Raw genomic sequence first — 19,926 nt, 5'->3', positions numbered from 1 at the left:
ATGAAGGTACGGTGGATGCACCAATGACGCTTCATATACTTGTATATAAGTGTCCCTCTTGCCTTGCAAGCATAATGTTATTTAAAGTTACTAGAAGTTCGGAACCCTAACCGGTGTTGTTTTATCTTTTCGACTTCATGTTTCAAGCTTTCACAAGTTTCCTCTAAATAAAATTTCGGGACGAAATTTCCTAAAGTAGGGGAGACTGTGACAACTGTGTTCTGTAATCTCTGTACGATGTAAAACAATGGTGATTATCAATAAAACAATGTGCTTTAGTGTTAATATATGTGTATTTGTGTTTGACAATTTTACAATTTGATTCGATTTCGACTTCAAACTTTAAATCACTTTCTGGAAGGTTATACGCAAACTGGTGCTTAAACGCAATCAGTTTAACGCGACCTACATTCCGGAACTGTGACGTAAGCCAAACATACCCTAAATATCCCTTACATTACTTAGAAATAAGTTTCGAAGGATATGGCGAAAACATGTTTATTTGAACTAAAGAACTAATTACGACAAAACTGCGAAACGAACGTTGGTGACCGCCTGGATAATATTTAAATCCCACAAATATTCTGTTATGATTAAAATCTTATTTTAATCAGGTTCGTGTTGAAAAATAAATTAAAACGCTTAAAAACGTTATTTTCCAAGTTTAAGCACGTACCGCGTGTTTCTGCGCGACACAGTGCTTTTACTGCGAAACGCGGACAACGCAGCCAGTCTTGGCAACTGAAATTTATTTCAGTAATATTTTGGCGAGTTTATTTTTATAGAATAATAAAAATAAACTAGAACGCCATAAATCGGGATTTAAACGCTAGATAAAATACCCGGTACCCGATTAAACACCTACTTCTATCTTACTTACCAACAAAATTACACTCTACCCCCCTCCCCCATATGCATATACGGTTGTAATATATTGGGAGGCCCCACCTTTGATTTGTGAAATCTTGTTATATTCTCAAGATCTAGCAAAATATATTTCTTGATCTTTCCTAGATTTTTTTTAGAGATATGAAAGATCTTGCAAGATATATATGTAACATCTTATATCTTCTATATCTTCCATAATCTTTCAAAGATCCTACAAAATCCATTTTTTTATCTTTCTTGGATATTATGAGATCTTGAGATTTGATTTAGATCTTGCCCTATAAATACACCATACTTTACACTTCACTTCACACTCAACACTCCAAATCCTCCTCTCTCTCCTCCCAAAACCGTAAACACCCCACCACCTCCATTATCATCTTCTTCAACCTTGTTCTTCAAGTTTAAACCCCATTCCAAGCTAGTTTCAAGTTGGTGTGAAGATCCAAAGGAGTTTCCAAGGTGATTTCAAGTGATTTCAAGCTCCATCTCATCAAAAACTCACTTGAATCTTGAAGGTATAAAGTTTATGTTTAAATCATATACTCGATTCTTGGTTGTTCTTGATGATTGGAAGTTTCTCTTGAATCTTGGGATTTTCACTAAACTTAAAATCTAAAATGAAATGGGTCTTGAAAGAAATAAAAATGGTGGTGATATATATGTATGTATAACCGTACATATATGTGTGTGTGTATGAGCCTTGAAGTTTGATTTCTTGTTAAATACTTGTTTATGTTGTTGCTTGTTCTTGAATGATAGTAAAATGCAAGTGATTGAAGATCTATATATGATATGTTAAGTGTTCAAGTATATCAGCAAATAAGCATGAATATAGCACATATTTGATGCATCTAAACTCATATAAAATGTTGATATGCTTTAGACACTTGTACATGAGAATACATGTTGATTTAAAGCTCAAGAAGTGATGAAAAGGGGTTGTATGACAAAAATATTTTTGAACAGGTTATAAACACTAAAAATCACATTATTTGGTGTAATATAATGGCATAAAACTTTGACATAGGTTTGGTAGCGTTGCATGTTGTACATATAGCTTAAAAAGTGATAAAATATGTGAAATTTGCATGATTTATATGCCCTATTTAAGACCTGCACTATTGTGAGTATAACCATTATTTTATTCAGTAAATAACATGGGTTGTGTCAAAATTTCAAGTCGTTTCGATTTGGGATGGTTCGGGTAACGTTTGATGCAAAACTATGTGGTAAAACGGTTAAAAATCGCCTTTTCGGAGGATTTTTATTAAACTGTTTTTGATCAGTAACGAAACTGATATTTTTGATATAAAAACAAGTATTTTAACTTATACTAAGTTTACTTGGTGTTCGGTTAGTCATACGTGGCTTCCGACGCTCAAAAATGTTACCGAAACGATAAAATAAGTGTTTTTCAACATAACTAGAATGGGTTGTTCATAAGTAAATTTAATGTGTCACAATGTGCTATGTGTTTTACAGTATGTGTATGATGATGTGTTAGTGTTGACAAGATTATGCGTATTACACTTGAGTATATGTATATATACAAATACACCAAAATAATAAAAAATAATAACTTTTCGAGAAAACTCAAAGTTATATGAAAATTCTAAGTATCGGAGAAACTTTGGTATTTATGTGAATTTTGATTATTAAAATCATCCTTACTTTATTTAGGACGCATAAACAATTTGAGGGATTGTGTTAACATTTAAAAACGCACCCAAGGTGAGTACATAGTCCCCTCTTTTACTGTTTTCAATTGTTTTGGGGTGATTCATATGTACAAAGCGAATTTCAAAGTTTAAACGATGATTTCAAAAACGATTAAGGTGGTTTATACAAAACTAATAACGATTTCGATAAGGTGTACACGACTTGTTGGTTGTAATTACATAACGAATGACATTCATTAGCATTGATCAAGCCGACCAGTATTAGGTTATGGTACCATAGGATCTGACAAATCCCGTTATTGCACTACACCCATGGTTATGTGTGGGGGTTGTGGGTAACGACTGAATCTGATGATTGTTAACTTACCCTTTGGAGGTTTGTTAATGCGAAAACGAGTTGAACAATAAACGAGTCACACAGGTTTGAATGTTATTAACGAGACGACCAAAAGTAGTATCACTATGAAAACGAATACGATTTTGAGGCGAGATAAACGATTTGAAACGAGATAAACGAGGTGAAACGAGTAAACGAATTAAACGATTGGTTTTGGGCAATAATTAGCTAATGGGGCGGGTGTAGTATGATAGTATCATGGTAGATGCGCCGCTGGTACATCTTATATATATAAGTGCTCCGATCATATTACATTGCGTGTCGTTATTTAGCTCACCGAGGAAACGATTTTGAAACAATATCACACAACGATGTTTTTCTAAGAGATATAAATTATACGAGTTTTTATGAGATGTTTTACAAGTTGATTTTCAAAAGCAAATGTTTTTGGGTTAAGAATCATGGCTACGAGGTTTTATAAACTATAACCCGCTTGATTCGAGTTGGTCAATTAAGTTGCAATATTATACTCTTTTCAAAACAAGGTTTTTAATAAAGTATTGCAACACTTAAACTAGCCATGAATTCGACACTCCTATAAAACCTATGTACTCGCCAGCATTTCTTTGCTGACTAAGTTTTTACATATGTTTCAGGTGTTGATACTTTAATGACTGCTAGGATGCATGCGTCACATAGGATCTGGACAAGGCCTTAGTGACATAATAACTATGATAGACAATATAAAACTTGTTTATTCTATGTTAAGACAATGCAATGCTTAATATTATCAATAAAACGAAACACTTTTTGTATCCATGGTTGTGAAACGATTGCTTCTGTTACAACACTCCCCGATGTTTCCGCCACGGTTTGTTGTCCTACGTGGTCGGGGTGTGACATGATTAAACGGGAATACTGCACACGCGACGACATCCACAAGTTAGAAGTGGAGTTCTTTCATTTGAAGATGACTGGGTTGGAAATCGAAGCTTATACTAAAAGGTCAAATGAGCTGGCAGTTCTGTGTCCAACTATGGTGGACCCTCCTATTAGACGCATTGAGTTGTATCTCAAAGGGTTGGCACCAGCAATTCAGAGCCATGTGACGTCGGCTAATCTTGACAATATCCAGGCTATTCAACGCCTTGCTCATCGCCTCACGGATCAGGCAGTGGAACAAGACAAGCTGCCTAAACGTATCAGCGCTACTGTTACCGCTACCACTACAACTACTCTTGCTACTCCCAGTGACAACAAGAGAAAATGGGAAGGGGATTCCAGCAAAGGTTCAGCTTCAGTTCAGTCCCAAGTTCAGCAGCGAAAGACTAACAACTATCAGAGCCCTAGTCAGCAGTCTTCGGGCAGTCACAGGCAGTGTGGATATCAAGGGAACCTTCCAAGGTGTAACAACTGCAACAGACACCACAGTGGCCAGTATAACAAGGGTCGCTGTCAAAGGTGCCTCAAGATGGGTCATGAGGCCAAGGATTGTAGGAGCCCGCGGCCTGCGAACCAGAATCAGCAGCAGCAGCAAACACCGCAGAATCGGCAACAGGGCAACAAGGGATGTTTTAATTGTGGCGCTGAAGGTCACTTCAAAAGACACTGCCCCAAGTTGAACCAAAACCAGAACAATAACAACAACAACAACCAGGGCAATGGGAACAACAATAATGGGGGAAACAACAATGATGGGAACAACGGCGCTAGGGGTCGTGCTTTTGTGTTGGGGCAGGGTGATGCCAGGAATGATCCCAACGTAGTCATGGGTAAGTTTCTTCTTGACGACTTTTATGTTACTGTATTGTTCGATTCGGGTGCGGATACTAGTTATGTGTCTTTGAAAGTTAGCCAAATGTTAAAACGTGCACCAACTCCCCTAAACACCAAATATGTCGTAGAGTTAGCTAATGGTAAAAGTCTAGAGGCTACACACATAGTTCAGGGTTGTAATCTTGTCCTCGCTGGTCAGACTTTCTCCGTCGACCTCATTCCTATAGTTCTGGGTGGTTTCGACATCATCATTGGTATGGATTGGTTATCCAAGCAGCAAGCAGAGATCCTATGTAAAGAGAAGATCATTCGTATTCCCCGTTCTGGTAAAGAACCTCTCGAAGTTCAAGGCGACAAGAGTGGTGCTGTGGTTGGCATCATCTCCTTCCTGAAGGCTCAGAAATGTTTATGAAAGGGTCACACTGCCATTTTGGCACTTGTTGCAGATGCATCAACGAAAGAGAAAAGAATAGAGGATATCCCAGTTGTACGCGATTTTCCTCAAGTGTTTCCTGAAGATTTACTTGGTCTACCGCCTCATCGCCAGGTCGAGTTTCAAATCGAGTTAGCTCCTGGAGCAGCACCAATAGCCCGCGCATCGTATCGTTTGGCTCCAACTGAACTGGAAGAACTGTCAAAGCAACTACAAGAGCTCTTGGATAAGGGTTTCATTCGTCCTAGCTCTTCGCCTTGGGGAGCTCTAGTATTATTTGTGAAAAAGAAGGATGGCACTTTCAGGATGTGCATTGATTATCGCGAACTGAACAAGGTCACAATGAAGAACCGCTATCCTCTTCCTCGTATTGACGACTTATTCGACCAGTTGCAAGGGTCGAGCTATTACTCCAAGATTGATCTAAGGTCTGGTTACCATCAGCTGAGAGTCCGGGATGAGGACGTCTCTAAGACAGCATTCAGAACTCGCTACGGCCATTACGAATTTCTAGTCATGCCATTCGGGCTAACGAACGCGCCTGCAGTTTTCATGGATCTTATGAACAGGGTGTGCAAGCCCTATCTAGACAAGTTCGTCATCGTCTTCATCGACGACATTCTGATCTACTCCAAGAGTCAGGAGGAACACGAGCAGCACTTACGACTTATCTTGGAACTTCTTCGAAAGGAACAACTGTACGCCAAGTTTTCAAAATGCGACTTCTTGCTTCGTGAAGTCCATTTCTTAGGCCATGTGGTAAACAAGGAGGGGATTCATGTCGATCCATCCAAGGTAGATTCGATCAGGAACTGGCCTGCACCGCGTACACCAACGGAAATACGTCAATTCTTGGGTTTGGCGGGTTACTACAGACGATTCATCAAAGACTTTTCGAAGATCACACAGCCGCTTACAATGCTGACACAGAAAGGTGTTACCTATCGTTGGGGTAATACACAAGAAACGGCTTTTCAGTACCTGAAGGATAGACTATGCAGCGCACCTATTCTCTCATTGCCATAGGGCACGGATGATTTTGTGGTCTATTGTGACGCATCGATACAGGGGCTTGGTTGTGTATTGATGCAAAGGGATAAAGTCATTGCCTACGCTTCGTGGCAACTTAAAGTTCATGAACGAAATTACACGACGCACGATTTAGAGCTGGGAGCTGTTGTTTTCGCGCTTAAGATATGGCGACACTACCTGTACGGTACCAAGTGCACTATCTACACTGATCCTAGGAGTCTCGAGCATATCTTTAGGCAGAAGGAATTGAACATGCGTCAACGACGATGGGTCGAGCAGCTTAACGATTACGAATGCGCCATCAAGTACCATCCAGGCAAGGCCAATGTTGTGGCTGACGCTCTCAGTCGAAAGGATACTTTACCTAGGCGCGTGCGAGAACTACAGCTTACTACTCAGTCTAGTCTTCCTGCTCAGATACGAGATGCTCAGGTAGAAGCATTGAAACCAGAAAATGTCAAGGCTGAAGCCTTACGCGGTTCAAGGCAACGATTAGAACAAAAGGAAGACGGTGCCTACTATGTAACGGGGCGTATTTGGGTCCCACTATATGGCGGTTTACGAGAACTTGTGATGGATGAAGCGCACAAGTCACGCTACTCGGTACATCCAGGTTCGGATAAGATGTACCACGATCTTAAAACTACGTATTGGTGGCCAAGCATGAAAGCTCTCATCGCAATGTACGTCAGCAAATATTTGACCTGTGCAAGAGTCAAAGTTGAATATCAGAAACCATCAGGCCTACTGCAGCAACCAAAGATACCACAGTGGAAATGGGAGGAAATTTCCATGGATTTCGTTACTGGCCTGCCTAGATCCTAGCGTGGGAATGATACCATTTGGGTGATTGTGGATCGACTCACAAAGTCTGCTCACTTCCTAGCTATTAAGGAAACAGATAAGTTCTCTACTTTAGCAGACGTCTACTTGAAGGAAGTTGTTTCGAGGCACGGAATGCCAACTTCTATTATTTCGGATCGGGATGCACGATTTACTTCAGAACTATGGCAAGCAATGCACAAAGCGTTCGGCTCACGGCTAGACATGAGCACAGCTCACCACCCTCAGACGGATGGGCAGTCGGAGCGCACGATTCAAACTCTAGAAGACATGCTTCGGGCGTTTGTTATTGATTTTGGAAACAGCTGGGAAAAACACCTCCCGTTAGTGGAGTTTTCGTACAATAACAGTTACCACACCAGCATTCAAGCCGCTCCATTCGAGGCATTGTACGGACGTAAATGCCGGTCACCTCTCTGTTGGGCAGAGGTGGGGGATAGCCAGATCATAGGCCCAGAAATGGTAGTTGATGCTACTGAACGGGTTGCACAGATACGACAACGCATGGCAGCAGCTCGCGACCGTCAGAAAAGTTACGCTGATAAGCGCAGGAAACCGCTCGAGTTCCAAGTTGGGGATCGAGTGCTACTCAAAGTCTCACCCTGGAAGGGTGTGGTTCGTTTTGGTAAACGGGGCAAGCTCAATCCGCGGTATGTTGGACCGTTCGAAATCACTGAAAGAATAGGCAAAGTGGCCTATAGACTAAATTTACCAGCTGAACTCGGTGCAGTTCACAATGTTTTCCATGTATCGAATCTGAAGAAGTGCCTATCAGATGAGACCCTCATAGTTCCTTTTAAGGAACTCACTATCGACGAGCGGTTGCAGTTCGTCGAGGAACCAGTTGAAATCACGGACCGGGATGTCAAGGTCCTCAAGAACACTAGAATACCTCTTGTACGAGTTCGTTGGAACTCCCGTCGTGGCCCAGAGTACACCTGGGAACGAGAAGATCAAATGGAACTCAAGTATCCCCAGTTATTCGAAAACCGTGCAACCACTACTGAGGCTAAAGCTACTACTGCAGAATTTCGGGACGAAATTCCAAATCAACGGGGAGATGATGTGACACCCCAGGAAAACCAGTAAACGATACGACTTACCTAGCTTCCTCAGTAACCGCATGCTAAATTTCGGGACGAAATTTCTTTCAAGTTGGGGATAATGTGACAACTCGAGTTTCCAAGATTCCACTTTCGCATTTATTACACGTTCACTGTTTGTTTAATTGTTTACTTGCACAATTAGTTTGCTGTGAAACTGTAACGTTTTGATTCAATAAAGTATATTGTATTTGAGCATGGTTATGTGTTACTTATGAAAGATTTGACAAATGCAAGAACTTGGTGGTGAAACTGTAAAATTATATTGTGATGGGTGTTTTGTGTAAGAGATGATATTTAGGTAATTGTTTAATGATGTTTTGTTGTTAAGCGTTGATTGATTGATTCATGCTAAAACCCTAGTTCTTCATATGATAGTTCTGTGGCTACTGATTGAATCCTGATTATTGTGAAATGATGTTGATTAGTTGTGCTATCGTATGCCTGACAATTAGATGCATGATATGTTAGAATCGTGTGATTTTGATTTGATTACTGCACTGCAAGTATGAAATTAGGGTTTTCTGGATCGTGAACACGTAACTGTTACATTGAGTTTATGTTCGTATGATTGATGTTGATCTTTGATTTCACGTACAGTCCGAACTTTATATTGAATGGACATGGCCCGAATTTTTGACAAGGGAAACTGGTCCGAATTTTGTAATCATAAGACTAATGTCCGACCTTTAATCATGCAAATATGTCCGACCTTTAATCATGCAAATATGTCCGACCTTTAATCATGCAAATATGTCCGACCTTTGTTTAAGTTGTGATGTCCGACTTTTATAGGCTATAAGGGGTCCGACTTTGTTAAGGGAATCCTTGGGGTCTGAGTTTTATAGGATAATGTGGGATCCGACCCTTAAATGCTAATCATGGTCCGAAGTTTTTAAGGATGTTTGGTCCGAGTTTCACCAAAGCCTCCATGGTCCGAGTTTCTTTAAGTGATGTTGTCCGAATTTGTGATGGTTGAAACATAGTCCGAACTTTTAAGGGATTTAAGGGGGGGGGGGGGTGTTGGTCCGAGTTTGTTGAAGGGATAACTTAGTCCGACTTTGATTAATTGTAATGAATAGGTCCGACCTTTGATTTGTTAATTCTATTTATTCAGTTAGCGTATTGGTTCTGATTGATGTTAACTCTGTTAAGTTATGCATTTAATTTTAATCTGTTTAATATCTAGCTTAGTTAAATGTGCTGATTCTGTTAAGCCTCCAAACCTCTGTTAAGTTGTTTACTTAGTTAAGTCCTTTAACTCTTTCAATATGTAACCCTGTTGAGGATATGCATTTAACTTTTGTTAACGCCGTTAACTAATATGTCCTGTTAAGCAAGATAACTCTGTTAGACATGTAACATTTCTAGTGTATGAGTTCTGTTAAGTGCGTTGACTGTATGAAGTATGTTAACTGCCTGTTAATCCTGTCAAGCAGAAATGGTGCGATTTTGACTAAACTGCATACGTGATATGTGATAACTGTTTAAACACACTTCGTGACATAAATGGCATGCGAACTTGAACTGATTTAATATACATGCATACTATAGGACGTGATTGATTATTCATGAGCACCTAGTTAGCATACCGAGCAAACCAAGGTGAGTTCACACTCTTACTAAGGCATAGGATTCCCAGGGCTTGGGAATGGGATTGAAGGAATGAGATTGAATAGAATTGTACTTACACTGTTACTAGACTATCTACCATCGTCCTCGGTTGTGCAGGACACATACGTAAAACCTACGTATACTTGTACTCCTCACTGTCCTCAGGTTACGAAGGACACTCACGTAAAACCTACGTGAACTTATACTCACTACTGCCTCGGTTGTATCAGGCACTTACGTAAAACCTACGTAAACCCCCGCGTACCCCTGTCCTCAGTTGTGAAGGATACTTATGTAAAACCTACATAAACTTTGTACGTACTATTGTTCTCGGGTTAAGAAGAACACTTATGGTTACAAATAGTCTAGTGTATATGCAACATGGGAAGCCCCCACCAATAGAACATACTATCGGCCCAGTAGAGCCACATGTTACAAATGAACTTACTATTACGCATTTATTTTCTTTGAACTCGCTCAACTAGTTGTTGATCCTCTGTTACATGCTTTGCATGTCGTTAGGTACTTAGAGCTTGCACTGGGAGGCGCGGTCGTTGTGGACAAGGATCGTGATACTTTGATTTAGACATTATGACATTGCACACTTTATTTATGATTGGGCTTTTATACATTTGCTTCCTCTAAACTTTGTTACTATGCTTATGTTTTGGAACACCTTTCATATGGATTGGTTTGGTTTAAATACAATTACTTTTACTATTTACATTGTTCTATATGATTGGTGGCTTGATCCTGGTCAGTCACGCCTCCAAGCGGTGATACTCCGCGTGTGGATTTTGGGGGTGTGACAATAACTAAGTGTCGGAGGAGGATTTTCGTAAATAAAACTTGTTAAATATATATTTAGAATATATATTTCATAGTAAGACGCTTGTGTGATTTTATGATTATTTTGTGAACTATATGTATATTATTTTTAGAGTAAAAATAATATTACATGAAATATCATGAAAATACGACTCCAAAATAATACGAACGCCTTTACAAATAAATATCTAAGTTACACCGGTATTATTACTATCACACGAACGTTAAAATGTAACTTATGTATTTTCAGAAAATACTCTTAAATGCGTATTTTGATAAAAGTATTATTTTGGAAATTGTATGGAATAAAATATAATATTTTTGGGAAAAATATGTATATTTTGGAGATGGAAATTTTAGACAAATGAATTAAAATATATTTTATTAAGTGAGACTTAATAATATATTTTTGAAGTTATAAAAACGCACATGTATTAAAACCCCCCATCCTTGGGAAGCAATATTTATAAATAATTAAGAAGTGTAAATTACGAAATGGTTGTCTAACTATTTCCCAAAAACTTAAACCTTAAGCGAAGGCACGACCGTCCGTCTAATAGAGGTTAGTACGTGTAGGTCGTCACGCAGCAGATTGATTTGGGAGTTACTATTTCGAGATGCACTTCTGTGAGTTCATGGCCCTCTTTTCTCTTAACTGTTTTCAGTTTTATACTTTGGGGATGAAATACATGTTACTATGACTACGAATACTTTTTTTTACATGGTATGGTTAGCGTAAGGAGGGTTACTACTTAGATCATGTGAGTGAGTAGGCGGGAACTGGAGGCCATTAATCCTCATTGTAGGACCGAGGGTCATTAGCGGTAGATTTGTCTGGGTGTAGCGAGCCCAACTCCAGGCCCAACAGAACGGACCTCGGGGTGACTTTGAGCCCAACGCAAAAATTTGCTAGGTTTGAGTCTTCCTACTGCACTTCACACATATCAATCGCCTTGCAAACCATTGGTGATCTCTTTATTTCCTTATTTGCTACATACCAGGGATTTTTCATATTACAAAGGTTTTACATACTCACATTACATGAACTCGCTCAACAATTTTTGTTGATTTTTCAAACTTACATGTATTTTAGGGAATTAGGGATCTGGCGAGGTATTCTATGTTTTCAAGCTGCGTATGAAGGGTGATGTCATCCAAGTTTAGGGGTTGTGGCTTTTACCTGGACGAGTCACAAGTCTTAAGCTGTGTTTATTTCATGTTTGTGGTTGTGTCTTTCGAACAAGGTTTTATTTAGTTGTGTTGTATTATCGTTGCATGTGTCGACGTTTGAAAACAATGTTGTGGTATTTTACTTTTTAAAACTTGAATTAATGGATGATTATCACGGTTTTATTTTCATATAGCTTTGTTGCGATTAAGCTATGGTATTAAGAAGTCACACCAAATAAACCCACGCTTTCGCAAAGCCAGGGTGTGACAATATAAAAGACACGTTACGGAATAGTTAAGCACTTTAACGGAACGATACCCAACCGAACAACCGGACATTACCCGGAACACAAAAATATTATCAAAAACATTATTTTACTTTTTCTGAGCTAGTTATGGTCCCCAAGCACTATAACACCTTACATAATACCCGGTACACGCAAAACACTAGACATAACATTAAACTCCCACTATTTAACTTATTTACCCCCAAAATAATACACTTAACCCCCCCTCCCCCATGAAAATGGCGGCACAACATGGCCCCCCTCTCTAACATATGACTTTCCATGAAGCCACCTCAAAGGAATCCATCAAGTCCCCATGCAAATTGACCTTGGGATTGTAAGAAGATTATGATTGTACTAACAATTACACTTAGCCCCCAAATTACTTACCTATATACCAAACAACTTTCAATTAACCCCCCCCCCACCATACGATTTTCTTTTAGTCATCACCACAAGATTTGAATGGGTCTTCCACTTCCCCATGCAATCTAGTCTTGGGATTATATTTGATTTGTATGCACTTATGTGAGCACATGACCCTATGGATAACGAAATTGCATTACAAATAACCACCACCACTTGCATTGATCTCTAACACAAACATTCATTTCTCCTTTCTAAACAAAGCTACGGCCGAAACCCTTGTCAACACACCACCCATTTTCAATTCTTGTTCAAGTGTTCTAATCCCATTACAAGGTGCAAGGAGCCATTTTAGAAGGTGTGAAACACTCGGACCGTGAAGGACCTCAACCACAAGCTTTTATCCACCCGTTTTTCTCTAGTGTTTCTTCCCTAGCTTCAAAGCTAGTAGTAAGCTTCTTTGATCTTCTCATATTTTATATTTATGGTGGTTAATGGTTATATTATGATGTAACTACAAAAACAGTAAAAATCATAAAGATAAGTCTTGAACATAAGCTAACTTGTTGATGAAAACTTGATGAAATAAAGTTGTTATCAAGTTGTTTTGGTCATGTTGTTGATGTTTTGATGACTACTAGTAACATGATGGTTAGACATCCTATGAAGCTTGTTAAAGTTATGATTAAAAACATGACTAAACAAGTTAGGGATGATTATATGTGCATAAAATAATCATCCACTAAAGAAGACATGAACTTGAAATAGGGTGATTTTTCTAAAGAAAATAATGAACCAAGTAAACTAGTAAACTTGTAAATCCAGGTCTTGATGGTGGTTTTTCTAAACTAACCAAGTTAAAAAGACGGGTTTTTAAGTATCATAACTTTATTTGCATATATATTATTTTTGGAATTAAAAAGAGTATAAGGATGCAAATGAAACATGAAAATATTATAAATGAGTATTTTTGTAAAATAAGTTCACAAGTTGTGAACATCTAAAAACCCCGAGAGTAAGATTTTAACAAAAATAAACACACTTTGGAGAGTAACTAAACCCACTAAACACCCTACTAAGTTACTACGCGTTTTTATGAAACACCAAGTTCATGTCGTCATGTAAAGTGCATTATTTTTGCACTTGACTACTGTAATATTGATTAGTAGCTTGTTGGAGATTGTTAAATGATTTTTTAAAAGAAAATGATATGCTTATAAGCATGGACACCTCCATTTACAAAGGGAACTCTGGCGAAATTTTTCTAAAAATCCAACACTTAGGAAATATTTTTCTAACAAGTGTTTACAAATATATTTTTAACTTTGTTATCAAAATAAACTTCGCCATAGTTTTATTAAAAAAAATACAAAGTATCGGAGGATGATTTTTGGTAAATAAAAAAATTGGTAAATATATATTAAGAGTATATATTTTATTCTAAGACAAATGTGTGATTATTTGTTTATTTTGTGAACTAGTTATATTATCTTAGGGTAAAATAATATAACTTGACAAATACCATGGAAATTACAACTCCAAAATAATACCAAAAACATCAAGGAATAAAATATTTAAGTTACGCATTTGTTATTGCAACACGGATAACTTATGTAATATTTCGGAAAATACTCTTACACGAACATTTTTGGTAAAATATTATTTTGGGAAAATTAAAGAAGTAAAAATATATTATTTTGGGAAAAATACATATATTTTGGGAATACATTGTTTTGGACAATAAGTTAAATATATTTTTCTAAGTGGGACTTAAAGTATATTTTTCGGAATTACACTAATACATGTATAAATACCCCCATCCTTGGGAAGGAAATACGAAGTTAAAATACTTGTGAAGTATAAATACGAAATATTATTTAACGATTATTCCATAATAAAATATAATTTAAAGTTAAGATAATTATTTTAACTAATAATTATAACTTGGAATAATGTTCGGAAACTTAAGAGCCGCAACTCAAAAACATTAAACCCTAAGCCAAGGCACGGCCCTTTCGTCTAATAGACATTAGTACGTGTAGGTTATCGCGTAGCAAGACAGAGTTTGGGTTGACAATTCGATTCAGAGGACACAGTACTGTGAGTTCATGTCCCCCTTTTCTTTTAACTGTTTTCAGTTTTATACTCCGGGGGTAAAATGCATGTTAAGGGTGGGTACAACACTTTTGGCCATCAATCCTCGTCGTAGGACCGAGGGACATGAGTGATAGATCTATTTGGGTGTAGCGAGCCCACACCCATGAGGCCGGGGCGGCCCATAGAGATGACTGTGTCTTACAGCCGAAGCCCGGTAACAAATTTGCTAGGTTTGAGTCTTCCTGCACCTTTTCACACATACCAGTGGCTTTGCAACCCATTGGTGATCTCGTTTTCCTTATTGCTACATACCAGGGACTTTTATTCATACTTTGAAGGTTTATACATACTCACTTTTACATGAACTCGCTCAACTTTTGTTGATTTTTCAAGCTACATGTATTTCAGGAAATTAATGGATCTGGCGAAGTGTGCAATTGTGTCAAGCTGCATAGCGAATAACGATGTCATCCAGGTTTAGGAGGTGTAACCCTTACCTGGATGGGTTACATGTCTTTAAACCACGTTTTATTTAAGTCTTTTGTTGTGTCATGTGAACACGTTTTAATCTTGTCATGGTTGTAACTTGTTTTATGTGTCGACATTTTCAAATAATGATGTTGTGGTATCTTTAAACTTAATGAATGGATAACCATCTTGTGTTTTATTTTCATATAGCATTGTTATGAATGTTGCTATAGTATTAAGAAGTCACACCAATTAAACCCACGCTTCCGCAAAAGCCAGGGTGTGACAGCTTGGTATCAGAGCCTCGATCATAGCGAACTAGGATTCCTTCTCGAGTCTAGACTATGATCCCTAGGGCTCTCACGAAAACATTTTTACATTGCATACACAAAACGTCCAGATCCAGGGTACAAACATTTTTATAAGCAAAAGGCACAAATACACTTTCCAAAATTTATATTTCAGTCTTAAAGACTGAGGGTGTTCAGCCTTAGAGACTGGGGAGGTTCAGTCTTAGAGACTGAGGGGTTCAATCTTAGAGATTGGGGATGTTTAGTCTTAGAGATTGGGAGGTTTGGTCTTAGAGACCAGGGAGTTGGTCTTAGAGACCAGGGGATTAGTCTTAGAGACTGGGAGTTGGTCTTAGAGACCAGGGAATTAGTCTGAGAGGCTAGGGAGTTCAGTTTGAGAAACTGGGAGGGATAGTCTGGGGAAGACTAGGATGATTACTTGCATGCATTATTGCGACTTACATGCTTATTTGATTACATGGTGATATATGTGCATATGTGTGGTTGTGATACAGACCATGTGTTGGACCCAGTATGGCCTTAACAACTTCTTTTTACGTAATATGGCAAGTGATTTCAGTATATGTGAAAAAGATGTGCGGAAATGGAAATCAGACTTTCAAGAATCAAGACCTACAGAATTATCAAGTTTATATCACTTTGAAACAAATTAGTTTAACAAGGTGATTGTAAGATTATTATCTAATACAAGTGAATCTTGATTTCTATGGGTGAGAAAAGCAGTTGGAGTTTGAGTGTTTATATGTGAATGCTAAGCTTCAAACTCAAGTATCTTCTGCCTCTCGAGCCTTCTATTTATAGACGGCTATGGACATGAATAAACAACTGTTTATTCATGCAATAAGTCCTGCATAACGTAGCAATTTGACATATTCATTGAATCCATCATTCAAGTTGCATTTGTAATCATGAAAACCAATAATGTCATGCTTCGGTCATGGGTGGCAGGATAGAGTTGTGATTTTAGACAAGTGGGTCTGTTATCAGAATTTCTAATAAGCCACTTCACCAGAAATTCTAGTGAACAAATCATCAGAAAGTATGATGATCAGAATTTGTCAGAAATTGATGATATTTCATCAGAAATATCATCAGATCCATCAGAAACGACCTTCTCTGATAATCCAAATCAACTCTTTATCAACTTGAGATTCTTTGTAGTAGATACTTTGCTTTTTAGTTGTCCCAACTATTTTTCTTCATCTTGTTGTGTTCTTCAGGACTGTTATCTTCTTCAGAGATCCAGTTGATTGAGATTTTCTTCAATACTTACAAATAAAGTTTCCTAACAGTTTCCCCCTAAGTATTGTAATAAAATGAACTATCTCTATGTTCAAATGTAAACAACTTTTAACTAATTCTTGAAAAATAAAGATCAAGTGACTATGTCCCATAGACATAAAGCATAAAACATAAAAGTTAAAGCATAGACCATCTAACCATTGTAAAAGAAACATAAAGAGAGATTTGTTCTTGTCGGCCGATAAGGGTTCTGCTTGCTTCCTTGTCGGCTGATTCGGGCTTTTATGTGTGCATGTGTTAAAGTTTTTCGGTTTCTTAGAGAGATTGTTTACGTGTGGCGGCTGCATGGGAAACAATAGTGACGGTTCAGGGAATGAGTCTGGGGGTTTGTCATCGAAACGTGGAATAGGGCTTCGAGTCACGAACATTGACAGCAACCTGAAGCTTCCAAGAAGGGGGATGTTTTCTACATCTGATGCATCGATTCTGGATGGTTTGGAAAAAATATCAAAGCTCGTGGATAATCCTTTGGTTAAACCTGTTATGGTGAATAACTTGGCTGACTTCCGGATTGAAGATGGTTATGAGAGTGTGTCGTACTTTGACTCCCAAAAGTTGACGAAGGATAATGATATTGGAACCTCTTCAACGAACAATGCTGAGAAACCAATGTCATTTGCAAATGCTGTGAAATCTAAGAAGGAGCCAGTTAAAGTCAATTTCAGGGCAATGGAGTCAAATGAAACTGTTGATGGAGCTGATGTCGTGATTCCAATCTCGTCAGTAAAACAGGTGCATAATAGATATGAAAATACGTTGTATGGTTATTTTTGAGGAAAAGACTAGCCTATCCGGTTGTTGATTACTTTGTTAAAAATAACTGGGTGAAGTATGGTCTCTCAAGACTAATGATGAACGCGAAGGGATTCTTTTTCTTTAAATTTAAAACGAAAGAGGGGATGGCTAAGCTGTTGGAAGATGGACCGTGGACGACCAGGAATGTTCCAATTATTTGGAATGAATGGTCTTCGAATGTGATGGTGGAAAAGCAGGATATTAAAACGGTTCCAGTTTGGATTAAAATGCATGATATATCTTTGACTGCTTTTACAGAGGATGGGCTGAGATTGTTGGCATCGAAGATTGGCACACCAAAAATGTTGGATTCTTACACTGCGACTATGTGTACTGAATCATATGGGAGGAGCAGTTTTGCAAGAGCCATGGTTGAAGTACATGCGGACAAGGATCTGAAGAAAAGTGTCATAGTTGCTATTCCAAACTTGGATGGGAATGGCCATGCAAAAGTGGAGGTAAAAGTCGATTATGATTGGGAACCTATGAGATGTTCTTCGTGTTGTGTGTTCGGCCATAATGACAATTCATGTCCAAAGAAACCTGTTCAGGTTAGGAATGATGTTAATAGCAAACACAATGATGAATTTCAGGAGACCGTTGTGAAAATAAAAAAACCGAATACTCAAGGTGTGAATGTAAAGAACCAGAAGCATAAGTTTACTTATAGGCCGGTGGTAAAACCAAAGTCAAATCAGGGCAATGAAGGACCGAGTCAGAAAAAAATTGAAACTTCTAATCCTTTTGATGTTTTAAGCGAGGATACTAGTAATATGAATGATGATACGGGGGAGGAGCTAATTTACGAGTAAGAGTACAACCAAAAGGAAAGAACCATAACACTGATGAGGTGATGATGACCGATGACACCGATGTTGATAATCTTCTGGCAGATATTCCAAAATATATGGAGAACAAGCTCGGAAACAATTATGAGGGTGCAAGCACACCCGATTCAATGGGTGTAAATGGGTAGTGTCGCTTCTTGGAACATCAGGGGGTTGAACCACTCCCTCAAACAGAAGGAGGTTTGTCAGGTAGTTGTGGATAATCATGCTCAGGTGTGTGCTATTATGGAGACTCATGTTGACACGTCAAATGTTCCAAAGGTCTGTCAAAAAGTTTTTAGCTCGTGGCTTTGGAACTCGAATGCTAGTTGTTGTTTAAAAGGTACTCGGATCATGCTTGGGTGGGATCCGAATATGGCTGATGTTATGGTCCTCTCGCAAACTGATCAGGTGATTCATACTCAAGTGATGTTTAAACTTGATAGAAAATCCTTATTTTGCATGTTTGTTTATGCGGATAACAACTACAGAAATCGAAGGGATTTATGGAACAATTTATGTGCTCATAGCTCTATTATGAAAGACAAGCCATGGGTAATTATGGGGGACTTCAATGCCTCCTTATTTCATGATGATTCGAGTACAGGTTCATCCGGTTATAGCATTGGAACCCGTGAATTTAGAGAGTGTGTTAATTCTATTGATGTGTTTGATGTTAATAGCACAGGGTTACATTACACATGGTCGAACAATCAGCATAGAGGAGGTATTATTTTTAAAAAAATGGACCGAATTATGTGCAATATAAATCTGGTTGCTGAGTTTCTTAACGCTGGAGCTTATTTTCACCCGTTTCGGGTTTCTGACCACGCTCCTTGCATATTGAAGTTGCCGACTGTTGCCAGAGACAAACCAAGACCTTTTAAATTCGTAAATCTAATTGCTGAAAAGCATGGTTTTCTGGAAGCTATTAATCAGATCTGGAAAAAAGAGATTACAGGGTTTCGTATGTACCAGGTTGTTATGAAGCTTAAGTTACTGAAAACTCCGTTACAAAAACTCTTCTTTCAACAAGGAAATCTGCATGAGAATGTAAAGAAGGCAAGGAAGGATCTTGATGACTGTCAGCTTGTTATGGATCAGGATCCAGCAAATGTGGATGTCTTAGCAAAGCATAGTATTCTTCTTAAAAATTATAAAGATGCCATTCATGATGAAGCTGTTTTTTAAACAAAAATCGTAAGTTGATTAGTTAACGCTTGGGGATTCTAACACCAAATATTTTCATAACGTCTTGAAAGCCAAAATTCACAGAAGCCGAATTCTTTTAATTCGCGATACGGATGGAATTTTGCATGAAGGGGGGGGGGGGGCAGCGACTTTAGCTTTGGTTAACCATTATTCGATTTTTTTTGGGAATGTGGGCCAGGTTGTGTGTAGGCCAAATATGGATATCTTTCGGAATAAGTTGACTCTGGTGAAAGCAAATAATATGGTCCGTGCAGTGACTGATGATGAAATAAAAGATGCTATGTTCTCAATTGCAGGGAATAAGGCTCCTGGACCGGATGGTTATACCTCGGTGTTCTTTAAAAAAGCGTGGGATTTTGTTGGGAAAGATGTCTGTTTAGCGATTAAAGAATTTTTTCAGAATGGAAAGCTTCTAAATCAGCTAAATCATACGGTAATTTCTCTTATTCCGAAGGTGACGACTCCAGATTCAGTAACGGATTATAGGCCTATATCTTGCTGCAACACTCTTTACAAGTGTATAAGTAAGATTATTACTACTCGTATAAAAGTGGG

The 19,926-nt window shown here is 38.3% G+C and overlaps 1 protein-coding gene across 1 annotated transcript; it reads left to right on the top strand.

Annotated features, from left to right (window-relative positions):
• Positions 1 to 18,300: 18,300 nt before the first annotated feature.
• LOC110933282 lies at positions 18,301 to 19,350 on the top strand. The gene has a single exon (XM_022176512.1). The coding sequence runs from the start codon at positions 18,301 to 18,303 to the stop codon at positions 19,348 to 19,350; it is 1,050 nt and encodes a 349-aa protein (XP_022032204.1).
• The last annotated feature ends 576 nt before the right edge of the window (positions 19,351 to 19,926 follow it).

This window comes from Helianthus annuus, chromosome 4, assembly GCF_002127325.2.
Source record: "Helianthus annuus cultivar XRQ/B chromosome 4, HanXRQr2.0-SUNRISE, whole genome shotgun sequence".
Classification (NCBI taxonomy): Eukaryota; Viridiplantae; Streptophyta; class Magnoliopsida; order Asterales; family Asteraceae; genus Helianthus; species Helianthus annuus.
This window is presented reverse-complemented; position numbering and strand designations above follow the sequence as displayed.